Source organism: Oncorhynchus masou, chromosome 11 (assembly GCF_036934945.1).
Source record: "Oncorhynchus masou masou isolate Uvic2021 chromosome 11, UVic_Omas_1.1, whole genome shotgun sequence".
In the NCBI taxonomy this organism is placed as follows: Eukaryota; Metazoa; Chordata; class Actinopteri; order Salmoniformes; family Salmonidae; genus Oncorhynchus; species Oncorhynchus masou.
Window position 1 is genome coordinate 51,483,025 of NC_088222.1, and position 20,942 is coordinate 51,503,966.

Genomic DNA, 20,942 nt, shown 5'->3' on the forward strand with positions numbered 1-20,942 from the left:
ATGAGGATTTTAACCTGTTCTCACAAGTATTCTATGGTCTATACAGCATGAGAAATCAGCAGCAAATGTTAGTTTGTCATGTTTGATGTATGGCCACATTTGTTTTGTTATAGCATGCCATTCCATAGAATAACACAAGTCATTAAATGTGACAAATAAGACACATTGATAATGCAATCATTTTATTGCAAAATTCCACAACTGTGTGCAATTCCCTTATGAAAAGGATTTTTTCAGTACATTTAGTATATTATGCAGACCCTAACAATAATTAATCAGTGTCCCTTTTGTACAATACTCAATAAATATACAGAGATGGCAAACAACTAAGATATGAATGGAATTCATAATAGATGTATTTTGTTTTTGGAACCCAGGTACCCAGTACTGCAATTATGGTGTGGTATACTGTATACAGTAACAGTTAAAAGTTTAGACACAAGTATCATTCCAGGGTTTTTCTTAATCTTTACTATTTTCTACATTGTAGAACAATAGTGAAGACATCACAACTATGAAATAACACATATGGAATCATGTAGTAACAAAATAACTGTTAAACTATTAGATATTTTTTAATTGAGATTTTTCAAAGTAGCCACCCTTTGCCTTGATGACAGCTTTGCACACTCTTGGCATTCTCTCAACCAGCTTCACCTGGAATGCTTTTCCAACAGTCTTGAAGGAGTTCCCACATATGCTGAGCACTTGTTGGCTGCTTTTCCTTCACTCTGTGGTCTGTCTCATCCCAAACCATCTCAATTGAGTTGAGGTTAGGTGATTGTGGAGGCCAGGTCATCTGATGCAGCACTCCACCACTCTCCTTCTTTGTCAAATAGCCCTTAAGCAGCCTGGAGGTGTGTTTTGGGTCATTGTCCTTTTGAAAAACAAATGATAGTCCCACTAAGCGCAAACCAGATGGGATGGCATATCTCTGCAGAACGCTGTGGTAGCCATGCTGGTTAAGTGTGCCTTGAATTCTAAATAAATCACTGATTTTGTCACCAGCAAAGCACCCCCACACCATCAAATCCTCTCCTCCATGCTTCATGTTGGGAACCACACATGCAGAGATCATCCGTTCACCTGCTCTGCATCTCACAAAGACACTGTGGTTGGAATCAAAATGTTGGATTTATTAGACCAAAGGGCAGATTTCTACCAGTCTAATGCCCATTGCTCATGTTTCTTGGCCTAAGCAAGTCTCTTCTTATTATTGGTGTCCTTTAGTAGTGGTTTCTTTGCAGCAATTCGACCATGAAGGACTGATTTACACAATCTCCTCTGAACAGTTGAGATGTCTCTTTTACTTGAAAGCTGTGAAGCATTTATTTGGGCTGCAATTTCTGAGGCTGGTAACGCTAATGAAATCCTCTGCAGCAGAGGTAACTCTGGGTTTTCCTTTCCTGTGGCGGTCCACATGAGAGCCAGATTCATCATAGAGCTTGATGGTTTTTGCGACTGCTCTTGAAGAAACATTCACAGTTCATGAAATGTTCCGGAATGACTGACCTTCATGTTTTAAAGTAATGATGGACTGTCATCTTTCTTTGCTCATTTGAATTGTTCTTGCTACAATATGGACTTGGTATTTTACCAAATAGGGCTATCTTCTGTATATCACCCCTACCTTGTCACAATACAACTGAATGGCTCAAACAAATTAAGAAGGAAAAAAATTCCACAAATTAACTTTTAACAAGGCACACCTGTTAATTGAAATGCATTCCAGGTTACCTCGTGAAGCTGGTTGAGAGAATGCCAAGTGTGCAAAGCTGTCATCAAGGCAAAGGGTGCCTACTTTGAAGAATCTCAAATATAAAATATATATTTTTGTTTATACATGATTCCATGTGTGTTATTTCATAGTTTTGATGTATTCTCTATTATTCTACAATGTAGAAAATAGTGGGGTAAAAAACTGGACTGAGTAGCTGTGTCCAAAATTTTGACTGGTGTATTTTTTTACTCCAGTCTGACAAAGTATATAACTATAGAAATTATTTACATGTGCTCTTCAAATAGGTCTTATTTGTAGTTTCCCCAAAATAAAATATCTCTGTCTTCTTTTATCTTTGAATGCTCTGTCCTCCTCTAATTTAAATTAGGTCATGAGATGGTCGAATAGATGGAGGCCAAATTAAAATAAGCTGAGCAATACCACATGAAATAAATCTTAAATATATTCATATTTGTGATTGACCTATACATCGTGTGCACACTATCTTTTATGATTATCTCCTTCAAAGTACCAGGAGAATTCCAAAACCTTTAACTATGTGTAATACTGTATGTATCATACCATATGTGTGTAAACTAACATAAGAAAATAAAGAAATCACAAAAATACAATATAATGTTTTTTGTGTATAGTAAAGCAACATTTAAATAGTTGGTATAAATAATCAAATTTAGTATGCCAGCACCGTTCAATATGACTGGTTGGTCATTGGGTATTTATAAACCACATACATACACTTGATACCTCAGTAACTACTTTCTCACAGTTAAAAACATCTCTACTTTCTGAATGTGCTCGTTCAGCCTTTCTTTCAAACAAACAAAAAAAGATGCTAACTCATTCTCTTTATCAAAGGTTATACTTGAATGGATGAAAAGTGTGTCTCTGAGACAGAGGCATTAAGATAAAGCTAATGCACGGTTTGGTCCTTGTGCTTTGATATTTGTTCATAAGCTATAGACCATGAGATAATGTTCCGTATGGCTCAGTTAGTAGAGCATTGCACTTGCAACACCAGGGGTTGTGGGTTCAATTCCCACAGGGGACCAGTACAGAAAGTGTACACACTCACTACTGCAAGTTGATCTGGATAACAGTGTCTGTGAAATGTAATAAGGGTAAATGAAGGTATACAAATAATGTCTTGTGTATGTATGTGTTAATAGTAAATGATATCTGTTAAATATTATTTCTCGAAGAACACAAAACGCGTTTCTCCCATTTCGCACATATTTCGCAAAATAACAGTTCATTTTGACTAAGAGATCATTGAACATTATGGGTTTCTGAATAGATGTATCACATTTGTGTCAAAGTTTGGCACTTAAAGTTGTTCTTCCACACCCTTACATTCCTCTCCATTTCAACTGAAGTAAACTACCAAGTGGCCAAAAAATCCATTCCTTTCTGTTCAAGTGAGAAAAAAACACACACACCCTTAAGACAAAACCTTGTACTGAGTGATAGCTTCGCAACAGGTACAAAATAGAGGACCACTAGTGAATGCACAAGGGGAAGAGCTTCAAATTCCACTCACTTTCCACTTCATTCAACTGACAATGGGTAGTACAGTTGTTGCTAAGAAACTTTACAATTTAATGCAGAAACTCTGACGGTCACTTTAGACTAGAGTAGCACGTCTGTTCAGTACCTCAGGGAGTAGCTAATATCACAGTTGAATGTCTGAAAAGATATTGTCAATTGAGGCTGGTTAGTAAGTAACTTCGCCACCTACCTTTTTAGTCATACCATTCAGTGAACAGACTATAACTGGTCTTTAGAGCCTATGTAGACCACAACATAGAAAATACAACAACAACAAGATAAATTCATTATAGAACGAAATTATGTCTCTATGATATTGTTGACAAAGGACATTCTCCATCTCTGTTTCGTTGAGGGCTTTCTAAATAGGGAAACACAATGATTTCCTTGAAAAATACCCTACAACACTCAAACTCTACTCTGGACCTCAAAGACAGTTTTTTAATTGTTCCCCTCTAATCAAGGACTTATTTAGACCTGGGACACCAAGTGGGTGCTAATAATTATCAGGTAGAACAGAAAACCAGCAGGCCCCGGACCTCGTAGAATACACCTGCCCTTCAATATCCCACACAGTCCAGCATAATGCAATGATAATAATGATATCAATGAAAGGGGATACATGAAGAAAATGAAACATATCATTGCCCCTTTCACAAATTGAAGGGTTTGATAAGTGTTTGTTTCCTTTTGTGATCTACTATGTACACAATATCATGTGATTTACAATATGTACAGTAAAATGACTTATTCATTTCGATCAGGGATTCCCAAACATGGTCCCGGGTCCTCCCAGGGGGGCAAGTTTTGTTTTTTGCCTGAGCACTGCACAGCCGATTCATATAATCAAAGCTTGGTGATGAGTTATTTAAATCAGCTGTGTAGTGCTAGGGCAGAAAACAAAACGTGCCCCCATGGGAGGCCCCAGGACCATGTTTGGGAAACCCTGGTCTAGATTAAAGCACTGCTTTAACATCCTCTGGCTGCCTTTAGCTAAGGTACTCTTTTGGAACACGTTGGCCATGATTTGGGTATACAAGTACCCCATAAGTTGCATTGTAAGCGTTCCATTAGCATATGATGTGAAGCACAAATAGTTTGAGTACTTATGTTGACATTCACAATGTGCCACACTATAAATGAGTAATGATGTATTGACACATTAATGATTTAATGATCCATTGTAAACACAGAAAAGCAAAATAAACAAACAAAAAAAAAATTCCTGAACTTCTCCCAGATCTTTCAATACATTTTCAGCGTCAGATCATTGTAATTTCCACAGTGTTTCTCTTCAAAGAGAGTAAGGCTTATGCATCTGGTCGGGTCACAAGCAGATGCTTTCTTCTCCACGGAGCTGTCATGTTCATCAATATTCCTCAAGTTAAATGGTTTGTTTTTGCCTTAAGTCCCTCTAAACCACCCATTGAGACAGATGGAATGGATCCTGTTTTAATGCAGTGACTAAGTAATGCAGTTCAGTCTTATGACAAATGGGAGTTTGTTTTCTGTCACTGAGAGTTTTGGCATTTTGATGGGTGTACGCATTCAGAACTACAGCCGCTTCTATTGTAGACCCTCAAATGTGCCAGCTGAATGAAGTAAAACACTGCTTGATGTGTTTGCATGAAATTCACTTCCACCAAGTGGTTGTGGGGGAGAGAAAGGGAGCAGAATATGTTTTGATGTAAGAAAATATGTTTTGATGTAAGAAAACCATACATTTGTTTTTGATGCCTATTTCTTATCTACACACTTCCCAAAGGAGACAGCACACTTGTGTGTCAATTGAAGATAGCCATCAATAGCAAAGTGTTTGAAAGGGAAGAGTTTCTCAGAGCAATAATAAAAGTTAATAAAAGTTGATGTAACAACGTTTTCCCTGTAAGGTCTGGATTGATCCTCTTGTAATACATACTGGTCGAGATTAACGTTAATTTATAAGACAAAATCTGACTTTGTCTCATTTTCGACTTTTCCTAAAAAGTAAGACGGAATCCAGATGGATAATCAGCAGTGTTCTTTTTTTGTATCCATAGCCAACAATAGAAGACCTTAAAGGGGCTATCCACAGTTTAAACAATAACAAACAGATACCCCACCTCTGTCTTTGTAAAAAGCTGAGGGATGGGCCTGAAGAAATTTTACAGACAGGGTTATTGATGCAAGGACTGACCATCCATGAAATCTAAATTATGGATTTAAACATATTTTGACGGCTAAACAGTGTTTGTTTACATTTACAATGTTCATAAACATTGGAGTAAAACAAGCTTATATGCTGGGTTGGGATGGGGTAGGACAGTTGAAGTAAGCTCATAAGGCCTTTATAACTTCAAGTATCAATGAGAATATCATTAATTTATGTGTCGGTAAATGGATGTAACAACTGCGGATTGCCCCTTTAAAACGTGTTGATTTTGGGCCTGAAAGGTGCATGCAATAAATGAAATCCACTACATAATAATAAAATATATACAGTGTCTGTACAGTTGACCATTGACCATAAACAGTATTTTCTAGCGCTCCTGACCACACATTCAATAAATGCATGTTTAACTGTGTAAAAGTAAAGTTTCACAGTTAGATGAAAGAAACCTAGCTATCAAATTATCATTGAAAATCATACTTACTGTTCAACCTACATAGCTATTAAAGTGCTTGAGATTTAGCTTATTTTGTTTTTTTGGATGGATGGAATACAGCAATAAGTAAATGCATATTTTAAAAGATGGGGAAAATAAGCTGATGTCAAATCTTCCGTTTGTCTTCTGCGGCGCATGCGTGACTTGTTAATGCAAGAAATCTTGAACATGCCTTAATACTTTTTCAGTTTGAATGAAGTTTGTTTACCGTGAAAATGTTTACTGTGATCAAATATACTGACTAAGGGCAGATACAAAAAACAACAACATTGAAGCGGCCCTGACTGCGATGACCTTCTACGTAAACCAATTATCTGATCAAGGGGAATCTGGAAAATGTAGTCCTGCAGAATCACTACGGTGAACTTAGGTTCTTGCCTTACTCAAAGCACAGTCGTAGTCCCCACTATCGGACTCCAGATCCCTGCATGCCTAATGGTTTTGCTACAACTTTTGCTTCAACCATATAAAGAAATTATGAGAAATATGAATTAACAAACATAGAAAAATCAAACAGAAACAAAAGGAAAACATTTCAGTGGGTCCCCTTCTGAAAAAATGGTCAAGTTGGAGCAGAACATATATTCTAAGTCTGGCTACACGCTGGATCTAGAGATAGAGATAGGAGATCCAGTAAACCAGGTTAAAGAGACCGAAAGCGGTGGGGAAACCGATGCGAGCGTACGAGTCTATCTTGGCGACACGGATATGCAACCGCCCGTGCCGCCATGCCCCGGAGCGGCAGTCCTCGAAACAGCAGAAGAAGCTGGTACAGTCCTTGCCGTCTAGGCACTCGTAGCCATACTCCTCATCCCGCTCCTGCATGTGGGTGGCGTTGTTCATCTGGATGGCGGTGGCTGAGCGAGGGCGTATGTCCACCGTAGGTGTCTGCTTATAACAGAGAGAGCACAGTTAGCGACTAGAGTCTAAGAGGCAGCACAGGGGACCTAATTTAGTCTCTCTTTATGTTAGTATACAAAATGTAATTTGCACCTTCACTTGCCGATGGGATCTTTTTAAGCATGTCAGCAAATACATGTTTACATATCAGTGGCACCTGCATTTAATTAGAGTGGCTTAAAGATGACAATGGACTATTCCCTTTGGAACACGTAATGCAAATTACACCTTAGGGTAAAGAAGTTTAGCTTCTGTCAGAAACATTGTGTAGTTTTGCTTTGTTTAGCAGAAAGATGATGCTAGTGCTGGGCAACCCATTATAAGCTCTGCTGTTGCACATCATGGGAAAACACGAGGAGTATCGTGGTTATCATTAGTCCCAAAGCTAAACCATAGTCCCCTTTCGCATTACGATTCACTCAAATTACATCAGTCCTGCACTATTTGAAGTGAATATTAGGAAGGCTTCATAAAGCAATTAAATAGGCTTTGTAAGCACTACATAAATGGGTCACAAATCATCTCTAACCGTATTTCATGCAAATGTGAACAAATATCTGTATGGTTATGTCACACACGTATGCCACCTTATGAATCTTTATAGAGCATGACATTTGTTAATAGATTATTTGTGAAGCATCTATGTAGTGCTTATGAAGTCTATATGAAGGCTTTATGAAGACTTCATGAGATGCACTTCAAATAAAGCGGGACCAATTCTTGTTCTGTACGTGGATGCCCTTGTATGGATTTCAGAGGGAGGAAATCGGAATTTATTGTAAATCGCTCATGATTTAAGCTGTATGATAAGAAAGACTCCTGAGCAGGGACTCACTGTTCCTCCATCCTCCCTTTCCTGTCCCTAAATGGGTTAAATCAACTTCCATTTAAGCCTGCTCACCACTTCAGGGCACAGCGTTTTATTTCGGATGATTCCTAAAATAGGTCAGTGACATCAGCGAGTCCTTTGCTCCATCAGTCAAAAGAGGCACAATTAGCATTCAAACAGGGCATTTTCATGGGCTTTTATCGCAACTTTAAGAATGAGCTTTCTCTGACCCAGCATCATATTTTCTGTATGAGTCACTTAGAAATATAATGACGTAGTTACATGTATTGCCCCGCTGAAAATAAACTGAATGGAATCGCTACTGACTGAACGGAGACCAACGCCTCTTTCAAAAGCCTTTTTGCTCTTCATGAGCCTTTACTGTAGCTATATTTACAATGTGATGCCGTGCCAGTACTATGTTTAGGTAATCATACTGTTTTCCGAATATTTGGTCTTTATAAAATGAATCATATGTGTGTCAAGTACCACTTCTCAAATGCCATAAGCATTGGGGTAAATTGTTTAAGGCATGTGTCATCATAAAAGCTTGACTTTAACTCGCTCCCTGCAGCTCAAATTTGCCCAGCACTAGAACACAAGAGTTATTGTCGTCCCTTTGAAAACGATACATGGCTGGTTCCACAATATTGCCTGATTGATTGACAGCCGCCGGGGGATTTGCAGCAGGGAGCAGCATCAGGTCATGTGACCCGGTTCTCAAAGTGGCGTTGCACGGGAGAAGGAAGGGTGTGGTAGGAGCTAGCTCAAGCAGTGTAACAAACACAGATACTGCAGCGTGGCCGGGGTTTGCGAAACAAAACAGTGGCATTGCAGCTTTAACCAGATGAAAGTAGACAACCTCTAGGGAGGAATGATTGAAGGAAACACAGGCATCTGCTCTGGATCCGTACCACTTTAATCTAAGCTTAAAGTGTCAGCTGTAGTACATTTTTGTTGTTGATTGTTTGTCCATTTAAAATATCTATAGAAAATGCCCTTCCTATAAATGGCTGGTTCAAATGTTGACTTACAGTATTCTCTGACTAATGGTATTTAAATTCAGTCAAATGACCCCATTAAGAAATGTTCTTTCATACCATAGAATAAGGGTGATTCAGGTTTTGAAAGCACACCATCTTCTTTACTTGAGTGTTAAATATAGCTCTTCAGTAGCACCCTCTGCACTGTGAGTGTTTGAAGATTACTGGGGCTGAATCTACTCTGCTGCGTGTGTAGCCGTTAAGATGATCACTACTAATGAGGCCTAGCACAGTGTAGGGGTTGTCTACTTCAGTCTGTTAAGGCTCTGCTGACTCTATAGGAAGCGTCAGGTTAAAAGCCCCACAAATACACGGGTAGGTTAAATGATAGCGGAGAAAATGATGCCACCGGTTTACAGTCAAAATTGCACAGTGTGAGGCAGAAAGAAATGGAAAAAAAGCCAGAATGAAACCATTGCGTGACATCTTTTTACTAGCGACGTGTGGACTGGTTGAAAGAGCGCAATATTGTCACGACACAAGTACGTCTGGCTGCCTCCGCACTTTCCTGTGAGCACTTTGTTTGATAGTATTGCGGAAAGAGATTCTAAGGTAAAGGTAAATAAAGGGTATTTAAAACAGACAAGTAGCAGTGCAATGCGCTAGCTGGGGCCAGAAAGAGGCAAAAATGCAGCAGACACATGCAGTCAATAGTTGAAACTGAAGGCAATATACCTTTGAGGAAAAGAGCCGGAGGAGCTTTTGTCCCAACAGGAAACAAAGAATATGTGGAATTAAAAGAGAACAACACAGAAAAGAACACATGTAATAAACAAAACATAGAGAACATCAAAAGAACATCAAAAGTAGAAAGAGAACAGTATACTGTAGAGACACACATACAGGAGAGAGGAAGGTGCATGACAGGACACATCACACTGGAGACCAGGTTGATCTCCAGCCAAATCTACCTTTAGAGATGTGCTATATCCATGATAAAAACAAACTTGACATCAATGGTTTAGGGGTGATATTGATCCTAGTAAGGCTCAAAGTTGACCCGTTACACCAAAACAAGACAATGTCATTTTTTTGTACAGTTAATGGCATTTGTATCTAAATAAAACACATTGGATATGGATTTGTAGTGCTTTATACTCTCTTTCTCCATCTAACTTAAAATACCTTAGATTACCTAATCAGTTCCAGTGCGCATACATTTAGTAGATTGATTATAAATTACCTGTTGTTGTCCTCATGCATAATGAAGATATCTGAACAAATACCATCATAATATGAAATAGGACATTATTATGTTTTATTTTTCATAAAATGGTTAGAAATCAAATGTATTTGTCACATACACATGGTTAGCAGATGTTAATGCAAGTGTAGCGACCATACAGTAATATAACCTAAACATTTCACAACAACTACCTTATACATACAAGTGTAAAGGAATGAATACAAATATGTACGTACAAATATATAAATTAGTGATGGCAGAACGGCATAGGCAAGATGCAGTAGATGGTATAGAGTACAGTATATACATATGAGATGAGTAATGTAGGGTATGAAAACATATGAAGCGGCATTGTTTAAAGTGGCTAGTGATACATTACATCAAGATTGCAAGATACAGTAGATGGTATAGCGTACAGTATATACATATGAGATGAGTAATGTAGGGTATGTAAACATTATATAATATGAAGTGGCTAGTGATAAATTGATTACATCAATTTTTCCATTATTAAAGTAGTTAGAGTTGAGTCAGTATGTTGGCAGCAGCCACTCAATGTTAGTGATGGCTGTTTAACAGTTTGATGGCCTTGAGATAGAAGCTGTTTTTCAGTCTCTCGTTCCCCACTTTGATGCACCTGTACTGACCTCGCCTTCTGGATGATAGCGGGTTGAACAGTGGCTCGGGTGGTTGTTGTCCTTGATGATCTTTTTGGCCTTCCTGTGACATTGGGTGCAGTAGGTATCCTGGAGGGCAGATAGCTTGCGTTGTGCAGAACTCACTACCCCCTGGAGAGCCTTCCGGTTATGGGTGGAGCAGCTGCCGTACCAGGCGGTGATACAGCCAGACAGGATGCTCTCGATTGTGCATCTGTAAAACGTTGAGTGTTTTTGGTGACAAGCTGAATTCCTTCAGCCTCCTGAGGTTGAAGAGGCATTGTTGCGCCTTCTTCACCACGCTGTCTGTGTGGGTGGACCATTTCAGTATGTCCGTGATGTGTACGCCGAGGAACTTAAAACTTACCACCCTCTTCACTAATGTCCCATCAATGAAAATAGGGGGCTGCTCCCTCTGCTGTTTCCTGAAGTCCACGATCATCTCCTTTGTTTTGTTGACATTGAGTGTGAGGTTATTTTCCTGACACCACACTCCGAGGGCCCTCACCTCCTCCCTGTAGGCCGTCTCGTCGTTGTTGGTAATCAAGCCTACCACTGTACTGTCATCTGCAAACTTGATGATTGAGTTGAAGGCGTGCATGGCCACGCAGTCGTGGGTGAACAGGGAGTACAGGGCTGAGAACGCACCCTTGTGGGGACCCAGTGTTGAGGATCAGCGGGGTGGAGATGTTGTTACCTACCCTCGCCACCTGGGGGGCGGCCAGTCAGGAAGTCCAGGACCCAGTTGCACAGGGCGGGGTCGAGACCCAGGGTCTCGAGCTTAATGACGAGTTTGAAGGGTACTATGGTGTTAAATGCTGAGCTGTAATCGATGAACAGCATTCTTACTTAGGTATCCCTCTTGTCCAGATGGGTTAGGGCAGTGTGCAGTGTGATTGCGATTGCGTCGTCTGTGGACCTATTGGGGTGGTAAGCAAATTGGAGTGGGTCTAGGGTGTCAGGTAGGGTGGAGGTGATATGGTCCTTGACTCGTCTCTCAAAGCACTTCATGATGGCAAAAGTGAGTGCTACAGGGCGGTAGTCATTTAGTTCAGTTACCTTAGCTTTCTTGGGAACAGGAACAATGGTGGCAGGCGCTGGTCTGCGCATGCTATGAGGACGCGTCTCGGCCTGCCGTCTCGGCCTGCAGCCGTGCGAAGGTTAACACGTTTAAATGTTATACTTGGCTACAGTGAAGCAGAGCCCGCAGGTTTTGGTAGCGGGCCATGTCAGTGGCACTGTATTGTTCTCAAAGCGAGCAAAAAAGTTGTTTAGTCTGTCTGGGAGCAAGGCATCGTGATCCGCGACGGGGCTGGTTTTTCTTCTGTAGTCCGTGATTGACGGTAGACCCTGCCAAATACCTCTCGTATCTGAGCCATTGAATTGTGACTCCATTTTGTCTCTGTACTTACGCTTAGCTTGTTTGATTGCCTTGCGGAGGGAATAGCTACACTGTTTGTATTCAGTCATGTTTCCGGTCACCTTGCCCTGATTAAAAGCATTGGATCGCACGTTCAGTTTTGCGTGAATGCTACGGTTTCTGGTTGGGGAATGTTTTAATAGATGCTGTGGGTACAACATCACCAATGCACTTGTTAATAAACTCGCACACCGAATCAGCATATTCGTCAATGTTGTTGTTTGCCGTAATGCGGAACATTTCCCAGTTCACGTGATCGAAGCAATCTTGAAGAGTGGAATCCAATTGGTCGGACCAGCGTTGAACAGACCTGAGCGCGGGAGCTTTCTGTTTTAGTTTCTGTCTATAGGCTGGGAGCAACAGAATGGAGTCGTAGTCAGCTTTTCCGAAGCGAGGGCCTTATATGTGTCGCGGAAGTTAGAATAACAGTGGTCTAGGGTTTGGCCAGGCCTGGTAGCAAAATCGATATGCTGATAGAATTTGGGGAGCCTTGTTTTCAAATTAGCTTTGTTAAAATCCCCAGCTACAATAAATGCAGCCTCAGGATATGTGGTTTACAGTTACAGTCTCGGATGTCTCTCTGGAATGCTACCCTTGCTCGGATTTTGTCTACCTTGTGGTAGTAGTATGCTCGGTAGCGGTGCGCGATGTGCCCGTCTACGGAGCCTGACCAGAGGACCGCTCCGTCTGCCCCTTCTACGGCGTCGTTGTTTTGGGTCGCCAGCTGGGATCCGATCCATTGTCCTGGGTGGTAGGCCAAACAGAGGATCCTCTTCGGGAAAGTCGTATTCCTGGTCGTACTGTTGGTGAGTTGACGTTGCTCTTATATCCAATAGTTCCTCCCGACTGTATGTAATAAAACCTAAGATTACCTGGGGTAACAATGTAAGAAATAACACATAAAAAAACAAAATACTGCATAGTTTCCTAGGAACGCGAAGCGAGGCGGCCATCTCTGTTGGCGCCGGAAGTAGCACACATCACCCTCACTGAGTGACCCTTACACCCAAAGCCTATGAGAAATTAAAGGATGTAATTTCCTCGATTTCCTGTTTTATTCTTAACTATTCATGAAGATCAAAAGGAGCTCAGTCAAAGGCTTCTGCATCACATCTTGGCAGACCATGTGAAGAACCTCAGTGAGAACAACCTCGGTGAGAACATCCAGATCATTACTCATTCATCCTGCACACATTTATATCCAAAAGCAAATCTTAGTTACAAAGAAGATGAAACAGCAGCATCCCACAGCCTGTTAAGTACCTTGCTAGCTAACTCAGGTGCTTTCACTTTAGCTACCATGATGTTGTGGGGATTTGAAGCCCCTAAGAAAACGTCTGGTCATGTGACAAAGGTCTAAATTACAACTGCACAGCTGTGGTGTAGATTAAGTACAGGTTCAATCTATCCCGTGCCTCTCACGCAGACTGCATGGCACTCACAATGACTTCTCCCTTAAGGGAACCTAGTAGTAGTTGGCTAAACATTACAGTGATACAGTGAGAGTGATTGGTAAAGCTTTCAGAGGCTGGAAATAAGGTTAGAACTCTGTGAAAACACTCTAAGCTCAAATGTTAAATTCTTTGAGGAGAAATGTACACATATGCTATAAGTTCCCTGACAGAAAATCTGACAATTTTGTATTTACCACTTGTGGGCCTACTTTATTTTGGATATACAACACTCACCGGGTTTTTATTTTTCTTGTCCTTTTTTGTGCTTGGCTTCCTGTTGCTCACAAAGTAGTGCAGTGTTCCATACTCTATCAGAGCGGCGAAAACAAAGATGAAGCACACGGACACAAAGAGGTCCATGGCCGTCACGTAGGATACCTTAGGCAGCGACTTCCTGGCAATGGTACTCAGCGTAGTCATGGTCAGCACAGTGGTAATGCCTGTCAATGGACAAGAGGGTCAAGATGAAGACGTTATAGCAGCAAAGGGTTACATATACCATTTATGACCTATTTAAGAAGCTGCAATTGGGCAGTTGGCGTACAGTTGAAGTCGGAAGTTTACATACACTTTGGTTGGAGTCATTAGTTTTTCAACCATCCACAAATTTCTTGTTCACAAACTATAGTTTTGGCAAGTCGGTTAGGATATCTACTTTGTACATGACACAAGTAATTCTTCCAACAACTGTTTACAGACAGATTATTTCACTTATATTTCAATGTATCACAATTACAGTGAGAATTAGTGTTTACATACACTAAGTTGACTGTGTCTTTAAACAACTTGGAAAATTCCAGAAAATGATATCATGGCTTTAGAAGCTTCTGATAGGCTAATTGACATCATTTGAGTCATTTGGAGGCGTACCTGTGGATGTATTGTATTGCTTGACATTATGGGAAAATCAAAAGAAATCAGCCAAGACCTCAGAGAAAGAATTGTAGACCTCCACAAGTCTGGTTCATCCTTGGGAGCAATTTTCAAATGCCTGAAGGTAGCACGTTCATCTGTACAAACAATAGTACGAAAGTATAAACACCATGGGACCACGCAGCTATCATACCGCTCAGGAAGGAGACGCATTCTATCTCCTAGAGATGAACGTACTTTGGTGCAAAAGTGCAAATCAATCCCAGAACAACAGCAAAGGACCTTGTGAAGATGCTGGAGGAAACAGGTACAAAAGTATCTATATCCACAGTTAAACAAGTCCTATATCGACATAACCTGAAAGGCTGCTCAGCAAGGAAGAAGCCACTGCACCAAAACCGCCATAAAAAAGCCAGACAATGGTTTGCAACTGCACATGGGGACGAAGATCGTACTTTTTGGAGAAATGTCCTCTGGTCTGATGAAACAAAAATAGAGCTGTTTGGCCATAATGACCATCGTTATGCTTGGAGGAAAAAGGGGGAGGATTGCAAGCCGAAGAACACCATATCAAATGTGAAAGCACGGGGTGGCAGCATCATTTTTTCTAGGATTTGGGGATATTGTGCAGTGGAGGCATTAAACAATGTAGGAGATATAGAAGACTAACATGATAAGTTGTGAGAGAGTATGCCTTTGTTTATTGAGGATTTATCTACTATTCAATGGTCTCACAGATGTGAGGAAAAAAAGATACAAAAACTCTAAATAAACTTTCTGGACAAAAATGTATTCTCATAGGAGATTATTAGAATGGAGGAATCTCAGACTGGTTGAACAAAATAAAATATGCATGATATACAGTGGGGATGGTTGAACAATTTTAGCACTCTGCAAATGACTAGAGCTTGCTATTTTATCCTTATGGGTTTAAAATGCATTACATACTTCATTCCAGCAGGTTATACCAAAGTGCTTTATCTGGACACATAATCCACATCATACTTATACCCCAAATAAAAAGGAACCCAATGAAACAATATCATTTAGTATAGTGATCAGAAAAAAATATTCTGGAAGGGTTAGATTACTGGATTACACAAAACTAAAGGATTATGAAATGCACTGTCTGTTTAATTGCAACCAATTGACACAGTATGACGTGTAGTCTCCCATAACGGATGGCATAGGGACCAGCTGTTTTGGTTCGCTTGATCCACAACATATCCATGCTTTCGAATTCAGCCAATATGTTCATACCATGCCTTACCACCAGCCATCTGGTGCATGTAAGAGACATGATGATGTTGAGGGAGATACTTCATCGGGGGAAACCCTTTAACGAAGCACACAGATAGCACATATATCTGTTTATAGTGTACATCTTCCAACATCCCTGCCTCAAACACACACTCCAGCTCTTCAACAAGTCACTCTAATATATCATGAGGGCTTTAGGCTAATCTGGTTGTTATTTATCTATTTTTTATTCAAAACGAGAGACATCATCATGCCTCAAGATTAATGTTGTAATATCCATAGGGGTGCCTGGAGTGATTGTGATATTTGGTTGGATGGCACTGAAGGATTAAGAATTATGTCACAGCCATTAATCCTTCCAGCTAGCGAACCAACATTTACCTCCCTGTTATTTTTGGGAAGGAAATTAAGCTATTTGACTCCATTTACATTTTGGCAGGCAACTCAATTTGTCATGATATTAGTAAAATGTTATGAAGATTATAAAAAATAACATATATATATATATATACATATAAGATATAGACACTGGCAGTACATTTAATAATAAATCAACCTCTCACAGTAATAGGGTATAACATTGTTTCTAAAAGTCAAAAAGCTTTTCTATGATGAGAAGTGGATGTCCGTGTGTCACGCCCTGGCCTTAGTTATCTTTGTTTTCTTTATTATTTTGGTTAGGTCAGGGTGTGACATGGTGGATTTATGTGTTTTGTCTGGTCTAGGGCTTTTGTATGTTTATGGGGTGTTACCTAGTCTAGGTGTTCATGGAAGTCTATGGTTGCCTCGATTCAGTGGTGGGCCGTCAGGGCCAGCAAGGCCTTCTCTGCTGGCCTAAACATCATCAGAATATAATTTTTTTGTTAAATATATTTTCCCACAAATATGTATTCAATTATTCCCCAGATTAAGATTTACACTCTTCATTTCATAGCGTTCCTCTTGGTTGCACTGCTTCCAGCCCCAGGTTGAGATTTGGAGGGCTGGTCTTTATGTTAGATATTTTATCCAATCATATTCAGCCATCATGTGTTGCCAGGGGTCTAAAATCTGAAGTCTAAAGTCTTTTGATTGGATTACCAATATTGAGAGGCAGGTCCTATATGGGCAGGTCTCAGGACTAGGAAACTGAAATTGATAAACGAATTAATTCGCGTACTACTAAGCTGTTTTTTCAACCCACAATGGCAGAAGGAGAAGATATCGATTTGGTCGAGGATATAATTATAACGCCATTCTCAAGACAAACTTTTCAAGAAAAGTTAGACATTGTCAGGAGAGGTAGACGCCGACGCTACAAAGCCGACGCTACAAAGACAGGCTCCGAGAAGCACTGCAAACTGTACTGCTGGGAATGCCTATTATTTGCAAGTGGTCGATTTGGTGTTTGGAGCCACACTGGCTTTGCAAACCTGAGTTGTCTAACTAAGGCAGCAACGAGACACCAAAGTACGGCTGGGCACTTACAAACAATGGTGCTTTTGAAAACCTTTGGGGACACCCGAGTGGATCTACAGCTCAACGAACAAGCGCACAGGGCAATGAAGCTGCGCAATGAACAGGTATTGTACTCTTCCCCTGCAATTCTCTGAATAAAAATGTCAATTTCAAGGTGACGCAACATCTGGTTATACTGCGTTTCTGTCTAAATGTATAGTGTCTAGAGCCATGGCATCATAATGATGGTAATAAGAGGTGGATTAATTTGGGTGGGACTGTGTAGGACTTCACTGAAGGCCCAGGCCCCAGAACCACGGCACGCTACTGCGTAGATTGGTTCTCAACGAGAGGCAGGTTTTTATCGTTGTCTCTGATTGGGAACCATATTTAGGCAGCCATGTTCTTTGGGTATTTTGTGGGTGATTGTTTTCTGTCTTTGTGTCATTGCACCAGATAGGACTGTTTCGGTTTTCACATTTGTTATTTTGTAGTGTTCACGTTTATTGTCCTTATTAAATATGTTGAACACTAACCACTCTGCATTTTGGTCCTCCTCTCCTTCAACGGAAGAAAAACGTTGGATTGATTTACATTCAGCAATACTTTCAAAGATCCTGGTGTGAGTGCTTGTGGTCAGGGTCGAGAGGCTTGGAGGTGCACAAGCAGCTGACTAAGGAATATGTAACTAAAAGACAACGTTCTCTGAAGATGGCCACCCTTTCGGAGACAGGGGCAGGTTCAATAGCTCACACATCCCCCCTTTTGCTTTAAGCAAAGTTTGGCCTCTGCATTTTTACATAGAGGCTGCATCTCCCCTGAGCTTTGCATAAAACATATGCGTTTGGCTGGGCTCATAGAATCAAGATGGACTAGTTACTGAAGCAGCTGCCCTCTCTGGGCGCTAAAGGTCGGTCTGGACCACAACAAGTCCTATTTTATGAGAGACCGAGATTAATTAGGGACCACACTGCTAATGAACTCCAGTGATAAAGCTGCAAAAACCTATGTTTGTGTTGGGGCTAGGTTGGCTGATTGTGAATCTGATGAGATTAAATACAGGGGAGAGGCAGAATTATCACTATTCTCTGTTTATTTATGATGAATTCGATTGATGAGATTTGTATTGCTTTGTTGTTACCTAAGGATGTTCTAGCAGGTACAGCATCCTTGTTTATCCAAAAGGAGACCCAGGAGAGGACAACGATGAGGGTGCAGGGGATATAGGTCTGAATGGTGAAGTAACCCATCCTCCTGCTCAAGTCGAAGAAGACTGTCAGAACAACGTAGTCTCCTAAAGACGAGAGACGACAAGAGAGAAAGCAGAACATTGAATCACCATATGGAAATTACACTGAACTAAAATATAAACGCAACAAGTGTTGGTCCCATGTTTCAAGAACTCAAATATAACGTCCCAGACATTTTCCATACAGACAAAAAGCTTCTTTTTATGCACAAATGTGTTTTCATCCCTATTGGTGAGCATTTGTCCTTTGCCAATGTGTATGGGGGAGGGGGGGTATGTGCTGCTGAGGAGTATTTATGTCTGTAATAAAGCCTGGCTCCCCATTGGGTGGTCCTGGCTGCCAAGTGGTTGGGCCTATGCCTTCCCAGGCTCACCCATGGCTGCACCTCTACTCAGTCATGTGAAATTCATAGATTAGGACCTAATGAATTAACTTCAATTGACTGATTTCCCTATATGAACTGTAGCTCAGTGAAGTCTTAGAAATTGTTACATTTGCATGTATTCTTTTGTTCAGTAAACATAATATGCAGGAAGGCAATGCAGTCAATACAACTTGAATCACCATAGAGAAATACATAAATGCCATACAGTCAACACATAAACAGTAGACAGGAGTAGGTAAATATGTGGGATTTTAGTATTGCGTATACTGGAAATCCGATTTGCACATAACATCACAACATCCATCCTGAAGACTACATCTCCCCTTATCACAGGGTATCCCTGCCTCCTACACCTTCCGGGATCTGCTCTATTCTGTCTGCTATATGGAGTTACAAAGTTCGTGAGAGTGCCAAGCAGCTCACCTTGCATGTGTAGGTTTACAGAGAGCTCACCGTATGTTGTACACTAATTGATTAACACCACGATGTAAGCTGTGTCAGAAACCCCCCTGTCCCCTACTATAGTTTTGTGCTCGTAAGCCTGTGAGGCATCGAGCATACTCTCCTAGCCCCTTTTCTGCTCGGCGAGTGGGGCAGCGCTGCTTCTCGGATGGAATGAGAACAGCTGGCTTTATTAATAAAGCACCAAGCAATTTGGCAACCTGGTAATTTATCTCACGAGTAAAAAAAAAAGAGAAAAAAAAGAAACACACGTTGTCTGCCATTTCTGCAAAACACCAACATCTGTGTGTGCACACAGCAGGACTTTGTGATCAATCCCAGGTTACACCTTTCCTCACCTCCACACTGATGGCATCATTAGATAGCGGAGTACAGCGGTAGAGAGGGAGAAAGAGCACCATTACCGCTCATATCTCCATGCTATTTTCTGCCGATGAGGCAGTTGGTAGGAGGAGAGAGAGACATGAAGGATGATCTGAGGGGTCTGTGGTCCACTATTTGTTTTTTATTAACATTACATAAGTTAAGGCCTGGAAGTTGCACAGAGAGCCCCTGGCAGCTGAGAAACTGCCAGTTAATACATTTATTGAGCTTGGTCAGCAGTGGCCTAGCCACATTGCATTACCCTCCACTATTTATAATGATGGGCTTCGCCAACGGACTCAAATACTACCTTAGTGCAAGACACCCCCGCTACACAACAGTACAGAACATCTCTGGTAGTGTTTCCTACAGTCATTACAGAGAACAGTGCTCTCCTGATAGAGACTTGAGGTGAGGATATCGACAACCTCCTCCATTAGGGATCAAGGCTAATGTATCAGTAGCAATTCAAAAATGCCTTCCTGTTGTCATGAAACACTCAGCTTTCTTGTTTATCACCTTGTTAATTTGTGTAGCTCAGAACCCCATTATCTCTCACCACGGCAAACATTATTATTCCTTCAATGGACAACACAAGAGTGGAGCTAGCAAATGAATGAGAGGTAAAATGGAGATATGATAGCTAGATATACAGTTGAAGTCGGAAGTTTACATACACTTTGGTTGGAGTCATTAAAACCATCCTTTCAAACACTCCACAAATTTCTTGTTAAACAAACTATAGTTTTGGCAAGTCGGTTAGGACATCGACTTTGTGCGTGACACAAGTCATTTTTCCAACAATTGTTTACGGACTGATTATTTCACTTCTAATTCACTCTATTACAATTCCAGTGGGTCAGAAGTTTAAATACACTAAGTTGACTGTGCCTTTAAACAGCTTGGGAAATTCCAGAAAATTATGTCATGGCATTAGAAGCTTCTGATAGGCTAATTGACATCATTTGAGTCAATTGGAAGAGTACCTGTGGATGTATTTCAAGGATACCTTCAAACTCAGTGCCTCTTTGCTTGACATCATGGGAAAATCAAAAGAAATCAGCCAAGACCTCAGAAAAAGAATTGTAGACCTCCACAAGTCTGGTTCATCCTTGGGAACAATTTCCAAATTCCTGGAGGTACCAGATTCATCTGTACAAACAATAGTACGAAAGTATAAACACCATGGGACCACACAGCTGTCATACTGCTCAGGAAGGAGATGCGTTCTGTCTCCTAGAGATGAAGGTACTTTGGTGCGAAAAGTGCAAATCAATCCCAGAACAACAGCAAAGGACCTTGTGAAGATGCTGAAGGAAACAGGTACAAAAGTATCTATATCCACAGTAAAACGAGTCCTATATCGACATAACCTGAAAGGCCTCTCAGCAAGGAAGAAGCCACTGCACAAAAACCACCATAAAAAAGCCAGACTATGGTTTGCAACTGCACATGGGGACAAAGATTGTACATTTTTGAGAAATGTCCTCTGG

The 20,942-nt window shown here is 40.8% G+C and overlaps 1 protein-coding gene across 2 annotated transcripts in view; it reads right to left on the reverse strand.

Moving 5' to 3' along the window:
* Positions 1 to 4,440: 4,440 nt before the first annotated feature.
* LOC135548814 (gamma-aminobutyric acid receptor subunit gamma-2) overlaps positions 4,441 to 20,942 on the reverse strand; it is a 66,841-nt gene continuing 50,339 nt past the window's right edge. The window contains exons 7-10 of one of the 2 annotated variants that reach the window (XM_064978759.1): positions 18,131 to 18,283; positions 13,654 to 13,859; positions 9,379 to 9,402; positions 4,441 to 6,819 (exon numbers count right to left, since the gene is read on the reverse strand). In XM_064978759.1, the coding sequence (XP_064834831.1) occupies positions 6,541 to 6,819; positions 9,379 to 9,402; positions 13,654 to 13,859; positions 18,131 to 18,283 (662 nt within the window). In that variant the 3' untranslated portion in view covers positions 4,441 to 6,540. Of the gene's footprint in view, positions 6,823 to 9,378; positions 9,403 to 13,653; positions 13,860 to 18,130; positions 18,284 to 20,942 lie in introns of both variants that reach the window. The other variant, XM_064978757.1, reaches the window with a different exon arrangement.